Genomic DNA, 26,965 nt, shown 5'->3' on the forward strand with positions numbered 1-26,965 from the left:
CCAGCAGTCTGTTGTAGTCCTTAAAAAACATTTTCTTTAAAAGCAAAAAAGCTTCCTTTGCTTTGAACTTTGAGTGTCGTCACCTTGCAGAAGTTGTTTATGCTCAAACGGCAATATTACGCACTAACTAAAGTCAGAAAAGTGAAATTATAAATCAACCACCCCTTTAAGTACAATGTAACGACATCACCTTAAAATAAAGAGTAACTTTTTTTGTTTTACTTTCTATTGTTCAACATTGGTAATAAATAAAAATTCTCGAGCAGCAAATTAGCATCATGACATTGAAGACTGGATTAATTAATGATGCTGAAAATTCAGCTTTACCATTTCACAATATTACAGGAATTACGGTATAAATGCAGCCTTGCTGAGCATAATACAAAAAAATCTTATCGCCCAACATCCTGAAGGTGTATGAATGCACGATCTCATAATGCACATCATTACCACTATTGGCGGCTGCAGAGATCTTACAAACTCTCAAATTCAACTAATTTGACAACTCAGCATGTAATAAAGTTTCAAAAGTCAATGTATTTGATTTTATTGAGGCTCGTGTATTAATCCATCATCTATAAAGCACTGTGGGATACACTCATTTAAAAATGTATAAGACTTCAGTCAGGTTGCGAGCTTTTTGAAACTCCCACAAATGCATCTCATTTTGCAATCCACAATGATTTATACAATTCATTAACAGCTGGAAAGAAACTCAACTTTCCTTGGAAATACTGTAAAAACTTAAAGCATCCAATTGGAAGCAATTCCTCAACATCACTTGATCATCTTGATGGGACCATCTACGTATCTGCACATTTGCAAATAGTGTCTTTTTTGTGAGTGTGTGTGTGTGTTCCTTTTATGGTAAAATCATGTAAAAAAAGAAGAAGAAAAAAAAGTCAATAATCCAAAAGAAGGCCCAATCTTGATAATCCATTTGATATGTAATGCCAGGAGTCATCTAAGAATGAGTTCTTTGTTTTTGGGATGCGAGGAACTGTCGCAGTTTCTCAAACTCAGTGAAAGACATGCTCATCAGATGTGAAGGACAGTACATAGCAGATGGAAGTGATGGTGGGGAGCTTTCTTCTCCCCAAGTGTCCATATAAAAGAAATAGAGAAAGCAAAGGAAAACTCTAAGTTGGACTAATGGTCATAGGTTCATACGTAGATGCTCTGGCCTTTTGGAGATGACTGGGTAGGCCTGCTGCTTAAACTGGCCCGAGTTGGAACCAGCGGGTTGCCTGATGGGAAGAGGGGCGGTGGCCTCGGCACTAGCCTGGACATCCATCTGATCCATAGTGGACACCTCCATAGCGAGCTCTGTTGGGGACTGGAGGGAGGAGGGTTCAGGCAAGGTGGGACCTCGAGGCCAACAATCTCCTGAGAACTTAATAGGGCTGAAAAACAGAAGACAGCGAGGTTAAAATTTTATTTTATTTTATTTTTAAAAAATGTGTTACATTTGTAAGCCAAAGAAGTCTGATTACCTGAGAGGCGTTCGAGGGCTTCCCAAAAAACGGCGAGGTGAACGAATTTTTGGCTCAAAAGAGAACTTTTCCTTTAAATTTTCCAACACAGATGGAGCTACATAGGTAAAACCCTGTAAGATTTAAACGCAGGTATGAAAAGCACAGAATTTTTTCAAAAACAGACAAGGAAGTCTAAGGAAGCTTATTTCCACCAATGAATAAAACCAAAGGGTAAATTGTGACTTTCATCTCACAATTTTCGCAATTCTGAGAAGAAAAAACCCTTGGAATTGACAGCTATAAACTCAGAATTTCCTTAAAGGGATACTCATTTTACCATTCCCCCAGAGTTAAACAGTTAGACAATTTTTTTGATATTTAGAAGAATATCAGTAACCAGACAGTTTCTGGTCCCATTGACTGATACTGATACTGTTACTGATATTCTTCTAAATATCAGAAAATGTGCTAAATGGATTTGAAAATGGTAAAACTCAACTGTTTAACTCTGAGGGAGTGGTAAAATGAGCCTATTTCCAAAAAAAAAAGTCGAGTATGCCTTTAAATCAGATATTTACAAATGCAAACTTATCAATTGCAAGATAAGAAGTCACAACTATTTTATTGCATGGCAGAAATATTGCAAACTCGTAAATACAGTTTAGAACTTATAAAGAATATAAAGGCAACTGTGAGGAAAAAAAGTCAGAATTGCGATTGTCGCATTTACCCTGTATCATTCCGTGGCAGAAACAAGCATATGGGAAAATAAAATCATGATTATCTGCCTTACCAAAAAGACCTGATTGGCACTTTCACTCAGTGTGGAGTCATCAGGACTGTCAACGGGAGTCTGGCTGGTGAACTTTGAATCAAACTGGCTCACATCCTCAGCAGATTGCTGTTGAAAGGAGTCAACAGATTATGCAATTCATATATACTCAATTAACCCATATGATGGTAGAAAGCAACACAAAAAGTGGCAATTATTACCAAGAAAGGCTTGAATGGTGGTTCTACTTTACGCGCAAGAAGATCGTCCCAATTAACATGTCGGAAGAAGGGATGAGTCTAGGAGACAAATTGAAGCAAAATAAAAATCACAGTTAAAAGCACCAAAAACTCATTATTCCCTAAATAAATTCTACTAAATCCTATATGATTTGCAAATTTATGAGGCTTCTAAATTATCAACATGATCAAAACTTTTCTAAATAAAAAAATAGAGATTGGGCATTTTGTCATTTTTTTTTTTTCCATTTCAAGTACTGATAGGTCTCAAAAACAAGTGCTCTGGTATTCAGGGGGTGGGGTGTGTCTGTCATGGCAATAATAAAAATATTTTAATTAAAACACTGTCATGAAAATGAATGCAAAAGCACCAGATGGCTGTTTGCACAGTTTGAGCCTCTGAATAAAATTTAAGCGTTTTCTCAAGTGTGAACCCCATATTCTCCCGTATCATACTAAATGAGCGCATGTATAATTTATATTATAAATACATACACACTATCTCACAAAAGTGAGTACACCCCTCACATTTCAGTAAACATTTTTGCATATCTTCTAAAGTAACAATTTCAATAGAAATGAAACTTGCACATATTTGAGTAGTCAGTGTGCCGCTTGTTTAGCAGTATACACTCACCTAAAGGATTATTAGGAACACATGATACTAATAGTGCGTTTGACCCCTTTCACCTTCAGAACTGCATTAATTCTATGTGGCATTGTTTCTACAAGGTGCAAGACATGGTTACAAGAAGCAACCCTTCATTGAGGGAAACATGGATGGGCTATAAACAGACCTGTACTTCTGTTGCATCTCCAGGTCCAGCCCCAAGCCGAGATGAGGCACTTCTTTTCAGTAGCTGAACACAAATTTAACAAATTATTTCAAAAATGAAAATGGAAAAAAATTAAACTTATATAAAATAAATTTTAGCCTACCCTTTTGAGAAGATCCCTGGCTTCTTGTGTGAGGTAGGGTGGGAGGTTCAGTTTGCATTTAAGAATTTTATCAATGGTTTTCTTCCGGTTCTCTCCTGTGAAGGGAGGCTAGAAAGGCAAAAACATCCACATCAAAAGACAATCCACATTCATTTAAAGTTGAGATGATCAGAAACTTAAGACTAGATCTATGGTTTGCATGCTAAAGACCTCAAATACAATGATTACTATGTAAGGAACAAGTGCAGTGCACTAAGACACATTCACAAGAACCATATACTCACTGCTCCTGTTAACATGTCATACATCAAAGCCCCCAGACTCCACCAGTCAACAGCGCGATTGTGTCCGCTTCTCATGAGGATCTCTGGAGCCCTGAAATAAAGGAATTCTCACGCTACTGTAGAATTCATCTAAATGCATGTCACACAGGCATGTCAGGCAATGAGGAGACATTTGACAAACAGGAAATTAGCAAATAAGACATTACAAGAACGTTAAGGACTTCTTTAAACGTCTCTCACATGTACTCAATTGTGCCGCAGAAAGTGTGGGTCACTGTGCCGTCATGAATCGACTCCTTGCACAGCCCGAAATCAGTCAGTTTTACATGTCCTGTGATAAAACAGAAAACAGATTATTTTTATTATTTTTTAATTACTTCCATTGTCAATTTACTCCTTGATTATAAAATGAAGCGCCCAAACCTTGGTTGTTGAGCATGATGTTCTCCGGTTTGAGATCTCTGTAGATGATGCCTTTCTGATGCAGATGTCCAAGAGCCATAGAGATTTCAGCCAAATAAAAGCTGCATGTAAAAAGCCCTGATCATCATTGTGATAATCATTGTTCATTTCATGTTGAATTTAAGGCTTACTGAATTCATGTGTCTGTGTTCAAGTTTCCTAAAAAAAACGTTTAAAAAAATAAATCGAACAAACCAATTGGCCTCTCTTACCAGGCTGTGTCCTCCATGAAAATCCCTTCTCGCTCAAGCTGCATAAAAAGCTCCCCACCTGCAAAAGAAAAAAATGTTTTACCACAAACATCAGTTTTAAGAACAAACACAGATCGACTGATACAGTAGTAAACCAGCTTTACCACATTAGATTTCAAAACAAGATCTTTTAGATTAAAGTTTTACTTTAACATATTTAGGATTTCAGCAAACAAATTTAAACAAATTTACTCTATGCAAAAAAACAAAAAGACATTCAAAGGAGGAATGCCACCAATGGCAGAATATATTCTTTAGCAACTCCACAGCAACAGGAGGGGATTGGAAGGAATGAGAAGTTTTCTATCTCCAAGAGACAAAGGTTGTTCTTGATTCACAAACCACTTAGGTATTCAAGGATGAGGTAAAGCTTGCCGCCCGTCTGAAAGGCATAGATTAGATCAACGATGAAAGGATGCTTGACTTCCTCTAAGATGTTCCGCTCTGCTTTAGTATGCGCTGTGTCCTTGGCATTGCGTACAATCATAGCCTACAAGTGGAATAAGGTGACATTGAGACATTGCGACAAATGCAAATGCAAAACTATTGCATTCAAATTAAAGGAATTTGCTTAACCTTTTTTAAGACTTTCATTGCAAAGATTTTTCCTGATTCTGCACCGGATACTTTCCGAACCTGGAAAACCTATATATATAAAAAAATAAATAAATAAATAAATAAAACAGAAAAGGTAAAAATTTTTTTATTTTAGCATTATGTATATATTTTAAATTTCTTTTTTTCTTTTTTTTTACTGTGCTTTGGTCTTTTAATTAGGGTTTTCGTTCTTTTGAAATATTAATCTTGAGGTTCAATTTATTATTATTTCAGTTTTAGTTTTTATTTCCAGTTTTTTTTTTTATTTGCTTCCAAACTTATTTACAGGCAACATCTCAAATGTTTGATAAAAGGGTTGATTCACAGAAAAATTTTTATTCTGTCATTACATTACATTAATTAAACCTCATGTTGTACCAAACCTGTAAGACCTTCATTCATCTTCGGAACACAAATTAAGATGTTTTATGCAATCTGAGAGCTTTCTTTGATTTGTGTTCCAAAGATGAACGAAGTTCTTACGGGTTTAGAAATACATGAAGGTGAGTACTTACTGACAGAAATTGATATATAATAACCCTGCTTCATTAACCCCTGATACATTTTAAAAAAATACCTTTCCATAACCACCTTTCCCCAACACACGGAGAAGCTCAAAGCACTCTGGACGGATGTTCTCAGTGCCTTGGTTCACATTATCCTCCGATATCTCAATCTTCTCACAATCGTCCATGTTACTATAAGAACAAACCAAAAAAGACAAATGACAATGTGCATTATTCCAATCATCAGCCTTAGTGATGTTGTTTTTTTTCCAAGTGTAATCTTTTTTTTTTTTTAAATCTGTCCATCTGCACCTTTTTAATTGCAAAATAATGCTTTAATTGCAAACACTACATATACTCACAATTCAAAGCCACTGCACTGATCCATTATAAGGTCATTGATCTGAGCCTGCAGAAGAGAAGCATTAAATGCATGATCAATAAAAGCTCCATTCACTGCAATGGTGAACAGCGTTATGTTGGGTGGCGAGATAACGTTACGAGGCAACAGTTGGCAGCACTTCTGGTCTGAACATGAAAACGTAAGGGATCGGATTTCGCAATACTATTCCCAGACATCCCATAAGGTGTCATGCACCATCTATGGCGTTGCAACTCCTAGTTGTCTGATCCTAGTAAATATAACGACTTATTAAAGTTAGTAAACGATTTAAAGCGATATGCATGCAAACAAAATAAATGTATTTAAGGCGTGCTGCACTGCAACATCCCATGTGAAAGGCAACACGTACGTCCAGCCCTTTAAATGGCCTTAACTGTACTGTACACTGTACTGTCAAGTAGTAACGTTAAGTTTAAATACAGCCCTATGAACGTTATCTCCAGCTCCTATCTTCGACTAGAACACATAAGACACATTTCGGGTAGTAAAACTCTGACATCTCTGACACATGTGCTGACATGCAGAATATCAAAGTTATTCAGTACACAAAACACACTGTACGTTGATCGTGTTAGCCTGTTAGCATAACATAAAGCAGCCTGACGCGTATTCCTCGGGCCTCAGGCCTGCACACTCTGCTCGGGGTGGAAGACACTCCCGCGTGCCGTTTACTTCAAAACCGGCCGGCCGTTACCTCCTCCAGCTCATCATCGGAGACATTTTCCTCCGGCTGGTCCAGATCGATGTCGAAAACGCCAGCCATCGTTGATTTGTCTGGTATCACTTCACACCGCGTGAGGGGCTCGCGCTTCCCGCCTCATGGACATGAACGCAGAGTCGCCATGACCGGCATGGACGCGCAAACTGACTGACGACACCCCCGCGCGGAGGAATGCGGGAAAATACCATAGGCTGTGGAAAATACCATATTACTCTCGCTCGACTGCAAACTCTTTTTCTATATTGTAAATATATATATACAGGAAAGAAAAAAAAGTTATATATTTATACAAGAAAGTAAATTTTATTTTATTTATACAAGAAAATAGTTTGCATTCGAGCGAGAGTATTAATTTATACTAACCTATATACTGTATTATTATTATTATATTGTGTTTTAACTTATTTATTTATTTGACGTGTTGTTTTTGACAAAAGAAAAAACGAGAAAAAGACAACACGTCAAATAAAATGTTTTTCTTGTCAAAAACAACACGTCATGTTTTTCTCGTCAAAAACAACACGTCATATATATATATATATATATATATATATATATATATATATATATATAAGGCTAAACTAGTAAATAACTGTGTGTGAGTGTGGTGTGTGTGTCTATTTGTTAATGAGGGATTTGTGGACACAATTTTGTTTTCGGATTTTTCGAGGTTGAAGTTACAGTTTTTATTTTGAAGTAAAAAGATAAAATTAGACCCTTGGGGTAAGATGGGCCACCATAATTGCCACAGAAGGGCCCAAGTGGCATGCTGTTACGAATGTTTGTTTTTTTAATTATTATTATTATTATTATTATTAATAATATAATTAATGGGGTTATTATTTAGTATTTCCACGGATTAGATGTACATTGAAATTAATGTCCCTGTCAATGAGGTTGTCACATATCTTGTGATGGCACAGCACAGCGGTCAAGTGGTACAAAGTTGGAGCTCTGTATTTGAAGAAATTCAAAGTTGGAGAAAAGTATTTTTACAGGTTTAAACCACAAAATTACAGTAATTTCAATATGGCTTAAACGCAGTGTTTTCATTTCATTGTGACATCTACCATAGTGCGAAAGTAGAACAAGGAAGCCTACAAAAGGTATGTTTTGTGCGCCATCTGGTGGTTGTAGAGATGTGTTACCACAGATATGTATCTTATGTGTGTTACACTCTAGCTCTCTCATTCCCATCATGCATCAGTTCTGACGGCTGCAAAACTGCACCCGGCTTCAACTGTAGGTACACATTTTCTTCTTTTACTTTGTAAAAGGTTTTTTTTGTAAAGCAGTGACTTAATGCTACTTGATATTGTGTATTTCATAGTTTTGTTTTGACTCTCCGTTGAGTAAACTGACATCCAGGGAATTTGTCACATTGAGTAGAGGTAACGTTAAACGTTACCATAGCTACACGTTTAGGAGTTGTGTTCTCACATAATGTTATGAGATCGTGTGAGACGTTTGTCGTATCGTTTAATGTCATTCAGATAGAGCCCATAGATAGATGTCGGTTGTAAGCTTACAGTTGGGTCAGTGTGGGAATCAGATCGGACAGGAGCTCTTCAGTGTCATAAGCGATGACTCAAATGGACCGAACAGAAAGAAGTACAAGCAATGCAGCGATGCGAGATTCTTTTATGAAAGCTCCACTGGAGGTAGGTTCAACAGAACTCACTGATGTTTTCGAATACCTCTGCAATATGTTATCTAGATAAGTTCCCAATGTTTATGTATTACAGAACTTGTGGCGCGGTCAGTACTTGTTGATATGGAACCCAAGGTTATCTCTCAAGCAATAGCCAAGGCTTCAAAATCTGGAAGATGGAGGTATGGAGACAAAGCTCATTTCTCCCAGAAGCAGGGCTCTGGAAACAACTGGGCAAATGGGTAAGAAGATCAGCTCTTTGTTTGAGCTCTTAGTGTGTTTTTCTTTTAATGTGTGAGTTCAGTTTACTGGTCTTCTCTGAAGGTTCTGTGTTCATGGACCGCGTCATGAAGAGGCCGTCGAGGACATGGTGAGGAGGGAGATCGAGCGATGTGACCGTCTTGCAGGGATTTTCACCATGATGAGTGTTGCAGGTGGCACCGGTTCTGGTGTGGGTACCTACATCACTCAACATTTGAGGGACTTATACCCCCAGTCCTTCATCCTAAATCAAATAACATGGCCCTATGGAGCTGGCGAGGTAGTGAGGTTTTTGTATTTTAATGCATCATTTTTGTAGTAGCAGTTGGGTCATTGACATAACAATTGTTTTTGTTTGTTCAGAAATGTCTAAAATCATATATTCAATGATTTGAATAGTCCTTATATTTTAAACATGATTTCAAAATGTCAGGGTGAAACAACTGTCATGACATCATAATGAAGAATAGTTCATTTCTAAGAACTTGGCGCATTTTTTAAACTCAATTTTTTTCCTTTTCTTGATCATAGACACTCTTATTTGGCATTGATCCTTATTCTAATCACTGTTTTTGTGATTTGTTTTGCTTTCCAGGTGATCGTGCAAAACTACAACTCTGTGCTCACGCTGTCACATCTGTACCAGCTCTCTGATGCCATTCTGGTTCACGAGAATGACACTGTGCACAAAATCTGCAGCCATCTGATGAACATCAAACACATGTCCATCAGTGACATTAACAAGGTGATCGCTCACCAGCTGGGCAGTGTGCTTCAACCCGCTTATACTGCTGATTCACCCTGCCATTACAACAGAAACCCCATAGGTACAAATGCCTCACAGTTCACGTCCATTTTCAGAGTCATCAGGCAAAAATGACATTCCTTTACTAGTGTTTATCTGCTCTCTACAGGGGAATTACTGAGTTCTCTGGTGTGTCACCCCGAATACAAACTGCTCAGCTTGAGTAACATTCCTCAGATGTCCAGCACGTCTCTGGCCTACAGTGTGTTTAACTGGCCTGGTCTACTCAAGCATTTACGTCAAATGCTCATTGCCAGCGCTAGGATGGAAGAAGGTGAATGCTGTGATGTCACATACTGTATCCATCTAATATTAGGAAGGATGCTTTATATACGACTCATAACAGAAGAAATGCAAAATATGACTTCATTGATTGTCTACATTAATGGTTTTGTGGAACTAAAATGCTTTATTTTTTTAAGGAATTGACTGGACAGTAAACGCCACATCTGGAGGAGATAGCGTGACAAACAGTAGGCATAAAAATTTCAATTCGTCACTTGCTAATCTTCTAATATTGCGGGGGAAAGACGTTTCTACTGCAGTTACAGGCAAGTAGCCCTTTAATGTACTTGCATCCATTAACAAGCATTTTTAAAGGTACACTGTAAATTTCATCCCTCTAGCGGCCCCTCTAAAAAAACAAAACTGCTTGCATTTTGTGGAAGAACATTGTTTTGGTTGTGCTTCAGCTCTGCGGGACTGTGCGGATGAACACGGTTATCCTACTGTTCATTAATTATTCACTACTAGGCTTAAGAGACATAGCCAGTTTAGATGGAAAGTATCTCAAGCTGACTGAAGAGCTTTACCCATTAATACACATGATATTTTGAAAATAAACTTGAAAATAACACTTGAAAATAAATTTCAGCGTAGCACTACAACAACCATAATGAAATGAGCATTCACAATAGATGATGCTTTCCAATGAACTCTGTTAGAGAGCTACATTTGGCAATTTATCTGTATGAGAAAATACTTTAACTTTTGAGTAATAAAAATGCCATCCAGCGTTCGTATGTTTGGAAAAAACCTGGAAAAGTTATGGGATTTGAAAATTGCAAATTCCAGGCCTGGAAAGGGTTTGAAAAAATAAAAAAGACCCAGAAAGTTTTGCAAATGTAATTGAATTTTTATTTTTTTAATTCATTTTTAACACCGCATAATATGTGATAAAAAAAACTGTTTAATAAAAAAAATTAGGGCTGTGCAAAAATTCATTGCGATTAATCGCATCCAAAATAAAAGTCTGTGTTTACATAATATATTTGTGTGTGCTGTATATAATTATTTTGTATATATAAATACACACGCATGCATGTATATATTTAAGAAAATGTGTTATTCATATATAAAATATTTATATTTATATAATATAGATTATGTATTTATAGATATATACAGAATTTAAGCACAAATAATTCTTAAATATATACATGCATGCATAGGTATTTATATATACAAAATAATTATATACAGCACACACAAATATATTATGTAAACACAGACTTTTATTTTGGATGCGATTAATCGCAATTAATTTTTGCACAGCCCTAAAAAAATATATTTTTTTTGCACTTGAAAGAACATTCTAGAAGTCTGATTCTATTGAATAAGACTAAGAATAAGAATATGTGGTACAGTGTTGGTCACATAAAGTGGATAGGACACTAACATGAAATATACTTTAATCAACAGATGGTTTTAAGGATCCTGCCTTATATGTGCCGTGGCTTAAAACAGAAAATTGTTTCAGCACATGGAACTCCCCTGTAGCATTCAATGGATATGAAAAGTCTGCCACTTTGGTCAGTAACAGCCAGTACCTTTTAAAACCACTGGACAATATAGTCAGGAAGGCTTGGAACATGTTTGCCTCAAGGTGAGACTTACGGTAGCATTCATTCTGGAAACATTTCTGTAGTGTCTTTTTTTTAATTACTATTTTTTCTTCTTTTTCCCCCTGTAGGGCTTATGTTCATCAGTATACAAAGTTTGGAATCTCTGAGGAGGATTTTCTGGACAGTTTTACTGCACTAGAGCAGATCATCTCCAGCTACACACACCTATCATAGTCAGCTTATCATAAAGATTTGACAATACTGATTCCTTATTATATGATTTAACTGGCCTCTAGAGAAATATATTTTTTTTAAATAGGGCAGTTAAATCCTTTTGTGATATACAAATATTTGTTTATCTAACTTTTCCATAGATCATTTGTAAGTATTTGAATACTTTAAATATATTTTAACGAAATAAAAGCAATGTTTAATTGAGATGCTTATTCATTTTTTCGAGCCACCTATTAATACCCATTCTGCAGTGTCAGCTTAATTTGAACTGGAAAAATAAGACTTTCAAAATGTCTTTGCCCCTGGGTTTTTTCTCCAGCATGCACCGGAGCTTCAATGGAAGCACAAACATCTGATCGTAATTTAGAATTTTTTTTTTAAATTTTACTAGAATCCATCCCTGATATTTTGATTTTTTTGTTTAATCATTACCTTACCACTTATGATTACAGATTACCTGCATTTCATTAGTATTGGAAATATTTTTTTCTGTTTGTCTCAGATTATTTATGACTGCTGATTGTACAATTAATGATTGTCAGGTTTTTAGTGTTTCTGATTCTTTTCAGAGCAACTTTTTTTGGTATTTCTCTGGAATTGTTTTTGTATATGTAATACAAAATATTGATTACCAATTACAATTGTTTTTTTAAATTATTATTACCCATTTGCTAATTGTTGATATATTGCAATTGAAAAAGACATTATATTATGAGTTATTGGATAATCAATAGTGAATAAATCTCTGAGAGATGTTTCATACAACAGTAGTAGCCGGAGAGAGGTTTTTGTTTCGGTCTCGTTTGGATTCATCTCGATCTGTTTAATATGCGATTGGTAGGCCTACATTGACTGTGAAAAATGGATTGGTAGCATTTTTTTAGCAGCTGCTCACCTTGAGCCAGAGCCGTTGAAAACTAGATCTAACCGCCACGCGGTCACGTGGTTTAGAATCGGCACAATCGATATCTTTGAAAAAACAAGATGGAGAGCAGTTTCACAATTTTTCAACGGCTGGTAATGTATTCTGCAGCATTATGAAGCATCAATGAGCCGTCACAAACAAAAGAGCCCCATAAAAACCCAATGACCTTTTGAATACGCAATGAAGTGTTCACATTTGGCTCCCATCCAGCTTTCATGTGTCATGCTATGGCGCTAATGGCTCAAAGAAATGATGGGGAAAAAAACACTAGTAACACTATGAAGTGCTTTTTAATCAGTGGGGGAAACCTTAAACACAATGCTTTTTATTGTGATAATGAAATGTAGAATCTATAATTTGCCTCGACATCTTCCTCCTAAAAAATAGCTGAATGCAATAAAAAAAAGTGAATGATCTTACCACTACATTTATAGTTGGTTTACAATAAAAAAGCTATATTCGCAAACAATTCATCTGCCCTCCACAAACCAGGACATAATCCACCAGGACATAAAGGCACACTGTGAGAGCACATTCACCAGTTAGTGAATATTGTTCAGTGGCACAAAAATTCAGCTCTGAAAACATGCAGATGGTGGCAAATCCCAAAATTTCAGGCAGCCTATTAGACTGCTGTTGCCATATGAATTACAGCCAACACCAGTCTGATAAGCTACCTGACAGAATGGGACACTTAAGGGTGTATGAGCACAACATAATACTGAAAAGTGAGTTCATAAGTTGTCTGAGATGGAGAAACAGACAGAAATACAACGACAGATTAATCAAACAGAACAGACGTAGGAAAGAGATAGAATGACAGACAGAATGACAAACGGATTTGAAACAGAATGATAGATAGATAAAGACAGAATGGCATACAGAATGAGTAAAATGGATAGAAGGATAGATAGAACAAAGATATAGATAGACAGATGGACGGATATTTCATTGCCTTTCACATACCTGCTTTTGGGCTGCATCCTACAACTGGTCACCCATTGGTCTGAACCCAAAGAAGTTCATTTTCATCATTTTTTTTTTGGGAGAGGGTGGACAGATTAACGTAAAATGCGCATGCAACAACACAGCAGATGTATTAATCAATTTAATGTTGGTTCTGTGAGAAATTATAGTTAGCCACACAAATATTTCAGCCCAAAATAAGAAAAGAGGAAATTATGGATCAACTTGTGGTTTTAGTTAAAATGTCAGAGGTTGAAATGCACAAACAAATGCAAATATCACATGTTCAGTTTCTTGAATTAAAAGTTACATCCACTAGTTTGTGACATTTTGGTTTAAGATCTCTGGAGAATAAACATGTGCGTATAGTCAAAACATTATTTACAAGATGTGCAAACTATTTAGAAACCACAATGATCTGAGTTGATATTGCTATCCTCTTTTAAACAGTTAAAGAAATACAAAATGACATCAATATTGATTAAAAAAAAACTATCCCTGAAAATTCCAATCGCAACACCTCCGCAAAACAGACCCTGCCCATCCATACCTGTATGTTAGAAATTAAATAAGTCAATCTATTGATTAAGAACTGTATTCACTTCAATGGAAGCATGACCTCCAAATGTTGCATAAGGCATTGCAACAAATATGACCCCACACAGCCCGTTAGCAAGACTGCCTTGGTTCTGTAAAGACAAAATTCCCTATAAATGTTAAATCTGATTTTAAATAGTAGTGCACACTAAAGACAAATGAAGAGGGACTTCGCGTAACTAAAGGGATCTGAATGAACGTTAACATACAGAAGCGCACACAAATCAGTGCTCATGTAGCAGTTTTAGCTTAAATATTTCGTAGGTTCCAAAACAGGAGCGCGAGATGTTTTTCAGTGAGTCCGTCATTTTGTTTTCTCCTCCGAGTACTTCTTCTGCTGGAGACGCTTGCCGTAACTCTGTGCCATGGAGTTAATGATGGACAGAATAAAATAGCACACCATGACCAGCACCACTTTCTCAAATACCCACGAGAGCCAGCTTTCACCCTGCACGGAAAAAAAAAAAAAAAAAAACGTATATAAAAAATAAAATATTTTCTGAATTACTTGGTTCAAAGATTTTAAGATTTTAAGGTCAAATTAAATTTGTCTTAATAAATAATGTGTTTTTCTAGGCCATGTTAAACCTATATTGTATTAAAATAAAAAAAGACAAAAATTTAATAAGCAGAATGAGCAAATCTATATATATATATATATACACTGCATGTATGTATGTGTATTTCTATATATACACAGTATAATTTTTTCCTGTTTCATGTTAAAAAAGTAAAAATTAAAATGTGCAAATAAACACGAATTATATAGTTATATATACATATTTTAGTTTCTGTTTCTTGTTAAAATAAAGTAAAATATAAAAAAATAAGTTACAGAAATAAACAATGAGAATAATAATAAATAAACAATAAATAAATATCTATATTTATATAAAAAAAATAAATAAAAACATAAAAAAGGATGACTGATTGATTTTTACCGCTCCAGTTCCTTCGCTGGCTGGATTATGAAGCTTGGCTCTCTGGGCTTCCAAGTACTCCCTAAAAGGTTTCTGAAGAGATGCTCCAACTCCAGGGATAATACTGTCCAAAAAAATTAAGAAATGATTAGCAAAGTCTTACCAGGAATGGAAGCAGCCAGAAGTCAACTAGATCTCCCAAAGCGCACAACAGCTTTCCATCAGTGAAGCCTTCAGAAGAATGAAGCACCAGATCTCTGAACCCTCACTTATAGCAGAGAGGTTTATGTAGGAACTGCTCTAAAGCAATTAATGAGGAAGTGACTCAATATTGTGTCATCACTGCATCGATGTAGGAAGAACTGCCCAGATTTTTTTGGAGGGAGAATGTCAGTGAAACCAAACCATCATGTAGGATCATCAGTTCAAGGTGCAATTACCATATCTTTATTACATCAAAAAAGCAAAGAAATACTGCTGAAAAAGGAACCAGAATACCAATTCTGAATGTTATACTGTCTCAGTCACATGACCACCACAAACAAGAACCTCAAGTTTGAGCGGCTCATCGAATCCAAAGGACCTTGTCCAGATCATGTGACCTCATTCTTAGATCGCAATTATGAAGTTCTTTCAATGTGGTTTAATTATGAAGCTACAATTGTGACTCATTCAAAGATGAACAGTCATTTCGTTTTTACTTTTGAGTGCTGTTGAAAGTGCCAACATGGAGACCACATCTTTACTTTTGAGTCACTCTGCTACAACATTTCTGTGCACAGACATCTCCATAAATGGTGAAGCTAACTAATAAGTGGGCTCAGTATGTGGTACAAACAGGGTTAAGTAAGGTCAATCTTATGGTCACATTTCACACTAAAACCAAACATAAAACATTAGGACATTTAATGCAATAAAGTCTTAATAGGGTTTTGACATTATTTTAACGACAATTAACTCTTTCCCCGCAATTAATTTTTTATTTTTTTTTACCAATTTCACAACAATATTTTGTTGTATGAATATCTGAACATGCAATATATCAAAAGAAATTAACTTAATTAAAAAAAAAAACTAACCGAGTAGATTGAATCCATCAACACCCCTAATCCTTGCACAGTCCTAAATCGGGCCTCCCTCTTCCTGGGTTGAGATTTCATGCAGTAATGTTAGGCAGTTTTGATTTATATGCCATTTAATGATCACATTATTTTATATCCGTTTAAGCAAGGCTTCAATCGCTTGTTTCTGCTCCTTGTTCGACTGTGTTTTTGATCTGGAGATTCTGTACCATTTCGTAATAGCGCCCCCTACCGTATAACAGTGAAAACATTGTGACAGTGGCGGGGAAGCGTTGTCATAAATGACTTCTTGTCATAATTCTGTCATTAGGTGTGTTCGGCTTGGAAAGCATATGGAGCCACCAGCTGTATGTCATGCACAGCACTGCTTAAAGTGGAACACGCCTATTAAATGTCAAAAATAATCTCGCAATAGAAGAATAAGATAAGATCTTTTTTCGAACTTAAAGGGATACTCCACTTTTTTTGGAAATAGGCTCATTTTACAACTCCCCCAGAGTTAAACTGTTGAGCTTTACCGTTTTCAAATCCATTCAGCCGATTTCCTGATATTTAGAAGAATATCTGTAACCAGACAGTTTCTGGTCTCATTGACTTCCATAGTATATATTTTTCCCTACTATGGAAGTCAATGAGCCCAGAAACGGTCTGGTTACTGATATTATTCTTAATATCAGAAAATCGGCTGAATTGATCTAAAAATGGTAAAACTCAACTTTTTAACACTGAGGGAATTGTAAAATGAGCATATTTCCAAAAAAAGTGGAGTATCCCTTTATAAATAAGATAAAGCAACACATCTTTCTTACTGATTTTGGAGTGATATTAGGAGTCCTATATTAGTGGTATATATATAGGAACAGAAACTATATGCGATTCTTTAGATGATTCAGACTAAACAATGGTAAGCATATGACTGTCTGAGAGGAGTCTGCATGCAAACGTTAAAATGAGCTGCCCACAGTTCATGAAAGAGTTCAATAAACTTTGCTAGATCCTTTTTTTAGTTTCCCCTAGTGCATTTACATGTTACAATGACATTTGTTTCTTACTGGCAAAAAAATGACTCTTTATTAGTCAATGCACAACTGTTAAACATGGATCAAGCCTGTATCTGTTTGATAATTCACATGCAAAAAAATAAATGATTAATAAAATATTTATTTTTGTACGTCTAAAAAGCATTTTGAATTGCCACTCATCTTGAATTTGCATGACTACTCTAATTTCAGGTGTTATTGATTCATGTAGTTCTTGTTTATACACTATAATGTTTACCATTGTTTACACAGGGTGTCCATATTCACCTCACTGTGGTGTCATTACTCACCCGATCAAAGTGACCATCTGCTCCACTATGTGCTTGCTGAATGTTATGATAACAAATAGTTTCTGCAGAGAGACAAAAAGTGGATAAACATTGTCAGACATTGAATCAACGGAAAGTTCCTCAAGGCGAATGTAGCAGATTTATTTGAGGGGGGGCACAGATAGTGTCTTTAGTGAGGAGACATGACACCCGATGAGATCACTGACTCACTCCCGCTCATGATTTGATCATTTGGATGACATGAGAAACTCTGTAGACATCAGATGCACCGCTGTCTAGAATCTGCTGAGTCAACATTTTAAACTCAAAAGAGCCACATGCAAAGGTCTATCTTTGATGATCTAATGGCACCGATCAACTGAAAAAATACTTTGAGAATTATTGGAATCACCTCTTTAGGAATGACACACTCAAAAATGTTTAACATTTGTTTTTTTAACTCTATGATTACCTGAATGTGCATCTTAATAACGGCCTTTCCGATGAGAGTCGCTCCAAAGAAGGTCCAAAATGGAATCAGGAAATGACCACAGGTGATTCCAGCCAGGTCAAATAAAGGATTTGGGATCTAAGAAACAGATATGCATAAGTACTGGTAAGAACCAAAAGACAAAAATCTGACAAATACATTTGAAAAAACTATTCTAACACCTCCCAGTATATATTAAACAAACTATATAACATATTATTATAAGCTACTGTGAATCATGCATGTGACCCATGTTAGCGGGGTCCCACTAATCACTATGCATTATGATTTGTTTTGTTTTTCTGTTACCATCCTCACATGCAAAGTTGGTTGATAACATAACTGCAAACAAGTAATAGCTTTGTTAACAATTACTTGTTTACAGGATATATGATGAGAACCTTATCAGTTTGAAAGAATGTTTAACTTCAAAGTGCCATGGAAAGTCAAACTAACATTTACGTAACATTTTCGAACTTTCAAAAAATAGAAACCATGTCAATTTTGCAATTACTAACCAAGCAATGATTAATAAATAAATAACTTACAGAGGCGCAAGCCAGAATTCCAAAAAATCCAACTTTCTGCACCATGTTTTGCACTGCAAGCTTGGCTCTCGATGCAAAATCCTGTAAGAAATTTGACAATTAAAAAAAAAAGTGATCATAAGTCTGCAAGGACTAAACAATCTGTTCAAACTTTAGTTATTAGTCATGTAATGTAAAATAGGTAATATTGTTTAAAAAAAATGTGTTTATATAAAACAAAATATTATTATTAATATTATTACTTTTTTTACATAAAATAAATATTTTAAATCATTTTAGTAGAACAATTTCTGGAATCAGCTTTCAGCTATTCTACAATATTTTATTGCAAAATCAAGAAAACATTTAACATTATGCCTAAAATAAAAGTCACATAAAACAATTACTCTGCCACAATTTAAAAAAAAGGGTGGCAATAATCACCAATCTTGGTGGAACACAACATCATTAAAGATGACCAATTAAAAGTGTTGATTGAAGGCACAGAACATGTGGGGTCCCACTTAGACACTAAGAGGCAATGATTAAAGGGAAGCTCTGACTCTGAGTCACCCGCTGCTCAAAGGGTTTACTGGAAGTCAGGGGAGAGCCCTTCCAAGAAATCATGTGACCTGCATAAGTGAACCACAATAGTGGGGACTCATGGGAATAGGATAAAGGCCCCCCCTCCCATCAACAGGACACAGTATCTGCTGCATCATGGGGGGGCATCACTGTCAGCTTCATAAAGGCATGACCACTAGAAGGAAATAGTTAGTTGAGCTTTGAACATCTACCGGAGATCCTAATGAGCTAATGTCCATATGAACTGTTAGTTTGGACACAGGGGTCAAGTATATGACATGAACTTCTGAAAAAATCCAGACCTGTGCGCTCTGTGCCTGCTCCAGCATCTCCTCAAATTCCTCATAATCTTCATCGTCAGGATCTGCTCCAGAAAGCCGTGCCGCCCGCGCCATGAAGTAAGGAGGCAGCTCTCCAATAGCCGTGCCCGCACCCTGAAAACACAGTCACACATTATGAGCCTAAAGAAGACAAAAGTGCATCATAAACATCAGCTTCTGAGTTCTGCAAGTTTTCACATGTTGGGACAATAATACTAGGTTTTTGAAAACATGCAAATACGCAGAAGCCTTTGACTGCTTATCATAGTTAAGGTTTGGAAATTGAAATGTCAATTTATATGCCAAAAGTGTGTCACAGCAAAGGATCAAAACATCACAGATTGGCATCTTAAGACCAAACATGATCTTCTCATTTTGGCAGTTTTACATTATTAAAAGTTTTTTAAAATGCAAACTTCAATTAAGAACTTGCATTGATCCCAGTACATAGTAAGCATAATTTAACAGATAGAATTAACATTTAAATTAAGATTATAATTGTATGTATATACATCATAAATCTATAACAAAAAAATACATCTATATTTATTATAATACATACATTTATATTACTTTAAATTTATATATATTTATAATATTGATAATTGAACATTGATAATTATATTTTAATTAATTATTGATTATTATTTTAATTATTATTTTGTATTATAACTACTTATTACCTTTTTATGTTTAAAATGTAAATGAATGCATTATTAAAAAAAGAATAATAATATTATACATAATATTATTTTATTAATAATGCATACATTTGTATTTAAAATGTATGCATTATTAGAATAATAATAATAATATGTATAATAATATTATAAGTAATATTATTTTACTAATAATGCATACATTTGTATTTTAAACTTACAAAAAGGTAATATACGTAGATTATGATAACAAAAAATATATAATTATCAATATTATAAATATATACATTTAAAGTAATATAAATGTATCTATTGTAACAAGTCTAGATTTATTTTATGTAATAGATTTATAATATAATAATTATAAATTATTTAAAAAGGTGTATGTGGGGGGTGGGGGATTATGTTCACATGCTCAAAAACTAGTGCGAGGGACCTACACTTTCACTTTTTTGCTGCCATTTCAGCCTGCTGAAACCCATTCCAGAAGGTTAACTTCCAGCAGTTTAGTTCGAACCCTGCTCTACTGAAACCCAACAGCTCAATTAGCTGGAGAATTGTGTGTAGTGGGCCAAGACTGTGGTGTGAAAGCACTCACCCACATGCAGGCCTCCAGGCGGACCTTCGCCATGATGGTCCACAATGAGACGCTCTCCTTTAGGAACTCCTCCTCCGGACACACTATCTGAGCTGGGTAGGGTGGCTCAGGGAAGTTCACCGAGCCACATTCATATGCAGCCAGGGTGACAGAAGCTATGTGTGGACCCTGGAGGAAACGATGCAATCACATTTTTACAGACTGAAATAAAACTTCACGCGAGCATGAACATTTCTAGTCCATGAGCAGCTAGATGCATTTCTAAGAATAGTACCTCACGGGTAAAATAAAAAGTTGTTTGCTGACCAACTATGTAAAACTACCACATGTCCGTGCGGTTCAATGCATCTGCAAAAAGCGTGTGACCTCAATGTAGAGCGATGGAAATACCACAAAGACGAAACGACAATTCATTTACTAAGTGAAAACAGACAGTGATGTCATACCTTCCCACAGTCGGTCGATCCGTGGGAGAATATATGTGGGAGAGGAGACTGGACAATATACCATGTCTAGCATTTTTAACCTCTGATTAACGTTCTTTAACCGAAGGAGGCACAAATGACTCAGGTGGTACCATTTAGTGGATGGCTCCATCCAAATCTTATAAGGAATACACAAATGATAGAGAAACCTTTAGTTTGTCATATCAAAGGAACAGAATGCAAAGAGATATCCAAGACCTGCACTAAAAAGCCTATTAAACCTAAACCCAGTCTAAATTTTGATGGTGGTCTTAAGTTACTCTGCTGACTGTTGGGATCTTTAAAGTCAGAGGTGATGTCAGCCAGTCAGGACCACCATTGGATAATCACATTCAGAGTTATGAGCTCATGATGGGGTCACAGCAAAGACCCTGATACAGCAACCGTTTTATCTGGTTACTCAGTGCAATTGAGTTTATTTCCCAGGCACTGAAACCTGACCCAAACCACTTCCCAAACTCAATCATCAGATGCAGATGAGAAGTAGTTTTGATTAAAAAAAATGTTGTTTTTGCTACAAATTTTTTAAAATGTTGGGATGTTTTTAAAAAAAGACAAAAATCTGTTTCAAATAAATGCTGTTCTTTTGACCTTTTATCACAGAACCATGAAAAAAAAAATGTATAATGGCACAAAAATACTAAAGCGATAGTTAAAATTCTCTCATCATTTTCTCACCCTCATGTTGTTTCAGACCTGTATGAGTTTCTTTCTTCCGTTGAACACAAAAGAAGATATTTTGAAGAATGTTGGTATTGGTAACCAGACAGTTAATAGCACCCATTGACTTCCATACTAGGAAAAAACATACTACGGAAGTCAATGGCTACCTAAACTGTCTGGTAACCGACATTCTTCAAAATATCTTCTTTTGAGTTCAACAGAAGAAAAAAAACTCGTACAGGTTTGCAACAACATGAGGGTGAGTAAATTATGACAATTTTCATTTTTGGGTGAAACGCAGCACAACTGCTTTCAACATTGATATTAGTAATAAATGCTTCTTGAGCAGCAAATCAGCATTTTAAAATGATTTCAAATAATAAATACTTAATTATGATATAATTATATACTATAACTACGTCACTACTAACACCAAAGTACATTATTAAAATACTAGCAAGAAAATACTGTCTTTATATCAAGGGTGGCTTCTTTTTTTCCCCCACTACTCAAGTAATGTTAGGTGTATAAAGGTTAAAAAAAATCAATTCAAATTGATTTTGAATTGATAAAATAAATACTATTACAGAACGGTTTTAGTTACTTTTGCTTTGACAGCCCTTTTACAAGATATTGTCAGATAAACAATTAAAAAGACAAAAAAAAATAGAGCTTGATGTGTGAAATTTGCTCATCTTTATACAAAAGTCTGATGGCGAAACATTGTGCGTATTTGCACTTTCACATCCCATTCTTTCACAATGCCGCCCATAGACACACAAACCGAACACAAAGTACTAGAATTCCCCGGTGACAAAGGAGGGGTGTGACTTCACCACAGCCAGTGGAAGTGGACACTCCTGACCACTGTCTAACTGTTCAAACTGAGTCAGTGGAAACTGCTGAAAGGTTCTGCTTACGAGATCTGCTGCAGAGAAGCAGAGAGAGGCACATGCTCTCACTGTCACACTATTAATAAACTTCAGTGGAACACCCAGCACAAATCCTCTTCCCTTTTGACAGAGCACTGGGCCCCTGACAGTTAATCTAGGGGAATAGCCGGTGTTACTGTATTCAAAGGCCCAATAAAGTCAAAACATGACTTATGTTTATTAGCTTTGATGTGTGTTTTGGCACATATGTACAGTAAAAGTTGACTTTGTTTCTACTGATAAAAACAAACAATCATCCAGAAAACACTCCCTAGAATGAGAAATGAGGTCTAAATTGCAGTCCACTGTTTGAACTCTTACCAGGTACAGGAGGAACGTGTGCAATCCAGTTCCGAGACCAACCGAAGACAAAATACCCAGGCCTACCCAGTAGGCACACCACAGGAACTTCTTCTCCAGGTACTGTACATACTACAAACAATGGGAAACACATTAAAGAGTCAGAAATAACAACTCTATTAGAACATGTGAACAAAACAGAACTGCTAAATTACTACCTTGCAGAAGCTTGTTGTAAAAAAGTGATCATAAGAAACAAAACAAAAATAGTACAAGCAGTAAAATCATGATTCTGGTTACAGATTTGTGACCAATATAGGGAAATACTGAGCTCACCTGCTGATGTGTTCCTTCTATTGAGTAAGCCATTGAGAAAAATGAAAAAAGGAGTATGGTCAAAAATACCACACCTTTTCTCTGCCAAAGCCTGTAAACAAATCAAATAAAAGGTGGATGTGATAAGACTGTAAATTAATCAAAATCACAATAAACCACATGTTTTTAAGTATCTCATCGCTCAAATGTTTGCAGTCGGTAAGATTTTTAAACGAAGTCTCTTATGCTCAACAAGGCTGCATATATTTGATCATAAATGCAGTAATATTGTAAAATATTACAATTTAAAATATCTGTTTTCCATTTTATTATATATAGATTTTGATATGATGGCAAAGCTTCAGTGTCACACGATTCTTCAGAAATCACTCTAATATGCCGATTTGCTGCTTTATTTATTTACATTTATTTTCATTATTTATTTATTAACAATTTATATGGAACAGAAATCTTTTTGGACATTATAAATGTCACTTTTGATCAATTTAATGCATCCTTGCTAAGAAAGGTTAAAAAAACTCTTTTAAAAGGTAATGTGCATTGCATTCAGTTGCTTTTTGAGAAAAGAATCTGAATGATACTCGTAAAATATCACTTTTTCACTTGTCTAGCATTGATAGGAATTAAGGGTATGTTTACATGACACAAAGCAAAAAAACTTAAAAGCAAAAAACATAAAAGCAAAAAACGTATGTGTTTTAGCCATTCATTTACATGACAACAGCGTTTTGGGGGCCTGAAAGTTTCAAAGTGCAAGTTTTAGAAAATGATACCGTTATCATCTCCATGTTAACTACAAAAACGTGAATTTGTGAAACCGGTGATGTCATGCGAATGCATTCTGTCCATAGGAGTGTAGTTTTTCTTTACAAAGTGACAGCGCCAACTACTGGCCTGGCTTGAATAATACAGCGATTTAGCCGTTTTCGCAGATCTGTGTGAAACAGGGATCGTTTTGACAGTATTGACGCCTGTACGCAAAAAAATATATAATTTTTTAACCCTCATTTTCACCATACAATGTCAGATGCAAATACGTTAGCTAAACTTCCAATAAACTACCTTAAATTGTACAAAGTGACAGCGCCAACTACTGGCCTGGCTTGAATAATACAGCGATTTAGCCGTTTTCGCAGATATGTGTGAAACGGGGATCGTTTTGACAGTATTGATGCCTGTACGCAAAAAAAATATATATAATTTTTTAACCCTCATTTTCACCGTACAATGTCAGATGCAAATACGTTAGCTAAACTTCCCATAAACTACCTTAAATTGTGAGTGTATAATAGAAGTTTGATATCTTACTTCCACGTCCATTCTTTCAGGGTAACGAGGGTTTCTAGGAAGAAATACTGTAGAGTGATAAAAGGCCTCTTCCACAACACTAAAGAGAGACGCTCTTCCCTGTCCTGCTGCTTTCTCTCTCTCAGAGATGGATCTGTGGGTACAATACACAAGCTTTTAACATGATTTAATTATTATACATTTTAAATCAACATGCAACAAGTACAAAAGCGATTGACAAATCACTACTGATTATTTCAAAATCAAGCAAAAAACGATCTGTGAAAACAAATATTAGATATTATAAAAGTGTATGATTTGTCATTATGATTAAAGTCAAGATGACCGACAGATCTTTCATACTGTGACATACAACTGTATAATGGCTTATTTAAAAAAAGAAGGGTGGGGACATAGTTTTATGCAAATGTTTTATGTTCGATTTTGCGACGACTTGTTGCACTCAAAAGTGGAGGTGAATGCGAGGCTGCAGGGGTGTTTAAAGTTTAAACAGACTAATAATGCTTGGAAAAGTCCTGCATACATCACCAGAGAGAAGTGTATTTTTATTAAACAAGGTCTTAAAATGTTTTTCTTTAGATAAAAGATAGGGTGAATTTTCATTCCATGCGGACTTTAAGATCAATGACGAATCCATCAGTGATGATGGCAGGTCTGTTTATCTCCACAGGACGTTTTATCTCTGGTCCTGACCCTTGATCTATTCAGCTGAGGCTTTCATGGTGGCTGCCAGCCGATAATCAGCTTCCTCTCAGCTTAACAAACCTGTAGAACTGCCATTCTGCTTGTCTTTAGGTCCTAGTCTTTTCTGTGGCTGTTCACATTCTGCTCCATTTGCATCCATCTCCCACAACTGTTTACAGTTCAAACACCTGTACACATAAAACAAACATATGTTACTCCATCTGAGGTCTTGGGAAGTTTGCTGAGGGCAGACAAACATCCCAAATTAAACTTTAAAAGTATTGACGGTGGTTAATCATCTCCCAAATAAAATTGAGTGGCTTATATGGTAATCTTTTTGAGAATGGCAGTTATATGAAGAAGAATATGAAGGTCATAAACAGCTCAGCACTGTCAATAGTATTGACTTATATAGGATATAATATGTTATAGTACCAGTATATTAATATATTTCCACAACAGGACTCTGAACCCCTATATATGTTACTAGGATCTTTAACTAGCACTTAAGCTATCATAACTAAGCCAGAACTTCATAGTAAAATATTAACCAACTGAGCAAGTGAAGTTACAGTATATGAGAAATATTAGCTCTTGTTTGGCTATTATTAATCATGATCTCAAATTAACATTTTTTAGATACCATTTACAGATCATTTTATTTCAAAAAGCCCATGTGGGTGATGAACCGGCAAGAATTAGCTGTCAAGGTTAGCTTTGAGTCCACTACCGCTGAATAGATTTTATTTCAGACTCGACAACGAGTACATAGTCATGTTTACATACTTTTAGGCTAAAAGGGGTTAAAAGTGTCATAACAGAGGTAAGGTAAAGTGAAGGGACACATTCATACCTGTAACCACTCTTCCGTCCTGACAGCAGCAATAAGCGACAATAGCCACAGGAAATGACTCAGGCTCAGCTGTAATAGCAGTGCAGTATTTTCAAAATAAAAGACGATGCTGACTGCCGGCTGGCCTCACTGTCATCTATTTGGACGATTTTTATCATTAATACTAAATTCATTGAGCTTTATGCTGACGTCGTTTTTCATCAAGCTCTTATCAAGAGTTTCCAAGAAATGTTTTATTATACTTTAATTTAATTACCTGTCAGCTTTGGATTATGTTGATATGTTTTTCATCAATGAGACAAAAATAGAAAGGATATTTTAGGATGGCCCAGAAAGCAATTTATATCTTCAAGGTTGGTCTTTTACGCTGCCGTCAACCATGATAGTAGCAGACTTCTCACTAATAACGTTACCGTACGTTACCGAATTACCGAGAAGGTCATGTCCTTTTTTAGTGACTTATTTAGGCGTCTAAAATGTATTTTGATTTTTGAACGTTTCTTATATGGAGGACTAAACATGACAAAAGGAAAAATAAATAAATAAATGTAGAAATAAATAAATATGTAAATGCATGTGTAAATAAATGTATAAACGATTAAATAAATACATATATAAATGCACAAATACGTGTAACTATACAGAAAAGGGCATTTATATTACCAAAATGTATTTATTTTCACTATATTTCTTCATTTATTTCTACTTTTCTTTATTTATTTTTCCTTTTGACATTTTTAGTCCTCCATATTCTTATGCTTATCTTTTAAAAACTGATACAAACAAGCAGTCTTTTTTTTTTTTTTTTTTTTTTTACAAATATCTAGGTACAAATTTATGACATTTTAAAGGTGCACTTGGTCATTTTCCCGCATTATAAAAAGTTTAAGAAATAACACTTCTGTAAAAAATTTTTTTAAATGTAAGTAAAATGTAGTTAGTGAGATCATGACATGGGGGCCTCCATGTTGAGATCACATGA

At 35.5% G+C, this 26,965-nt stretch overlaps 3 protein-coding genes across 7 annotated transcripts; 1 reads left to right on the plus strand and 2 right to left on the minus strand.

Moving 5' to 3' along the window:
- Positions 1–517: 517 nt before the first annotated feature.
- On the minus strand, positions 518–6,808 carry rps6kb1b (ribosomal protein S6 kinase B1b). The gene is made up of 15 exons (XM_039670990.2): positions 6,623–6,808; positions 5,888–5,934; positions 5,597–5,717; positions 4,999–5,067; positions 4,765–4,912; positions 4,384–4,441; positions 4,133–4,233; positions 3,950–4,040; positions 3,710–3,800; positions 3,426–3,533; positions 3,284–3,346; positions 2,469–2,546; positions 2,269–2,376; positions 1,494–1,606; positions 518–1,403 (listed from the first exon to the last, which is right to left on the minus strand). Exons 1-15 carry the CDS (start codon positions 6,689–6,691, stop codon positions 1,157–1,159), a joined length of 1,512 nt encoding a protein of 503 aa, XP_039526924.1. The 5' UTR covers positions 6,692–6,808; the 3' UTR covers positions 518–1,156.
- Positions 6,809–7,783: 975 nt separating this feature from the next.
- tubd1 (tubulin, delta 1) lies at positions 7,784–11,648 on the plus strand. Of its 5 annotated transcripts, none has more exons than XM_039670826.2 (9): positions 7,784–7,891; positions 8,143–8,310; positions 8,395–8,542; positions 8,625–8,841; positions 9,157–9,388; positions 9,476–9,640; positions 9,789–9,917; positions 11,068–11,251; positions 11,339–11,648. In XM_039670826.2, the coding sequence occupies exons 2-9, from the start codon at positions 8,160–8,162 to the stop codon at positions 11,442–11,444; spliced, it is 1,332 nt and encodes a 443-aa protein (XP_039526760.2). In that variant the 5' UTR covers positions 7,784–7,891; positions 8,143–8,159; the 3' UTR covers positions 11,445–11,648. The 5 variants fall into 5 exon arrangements, with proteins under 5 accessions (XP_039526760.2, XP_088977466.1, XP_039526759.2 ...); XM_039670825.2 differs by having other exon boundaries at positions 7,832–8,040; XM_039670827.2 differs by having other exon boundaries at positions 7,840–7,895.
- Positions 11,649–13,464: 1,816 nt separating this feature from the next.
- vmp1 (vacuole membrane protein 1) lies at positions 13,465–26,139 on the minus strand. Its single transcript, XM_039670829.2, has 12 exons — positions 25,984–26,139; positions 25,212–25,318; positions 24,447–24,579; positions 23,139–23,229; positions 22,824–22,934; positions 20,423–20,590; positions 19,148–19,279; positions 18,282–18,362; positions 17,716–17,832; positions 17,265–17,326; positions 14,874–14,976; positions 13,465–14,380 (listed from the first exon to the last, which is right to left on the minus strand). Exons 2-12 carry the CDS (start codon positions 25,288–25,290, stop codon positions 14,237–14,239), a joined length of 1,221 nt encoding a protein of 406 aa, XP_039526763.1. The 5' UTR covers positions 25,291–25,318; positions 25,984–26,139; the 3' UTR covers positions 13,465–14,236.
- Between the last annotated feature and the right edge of the window lie 826 nt (positions 26,140–26,965).

This window comes from Pimephales promelas, chromosome 16 (genome assembly GCF_988280905.1).
Source record: "Pimephales promelas chromosome 16, fPimPro1.hap1.1, whole genome shotgun sequence".
Taxonomy (NCBI): Eukaryota; Metazoa; Chordata; class Actinopteri; order Cypriniformes; family Leuciscidae; genus Pimephales; species Pimephales promelas.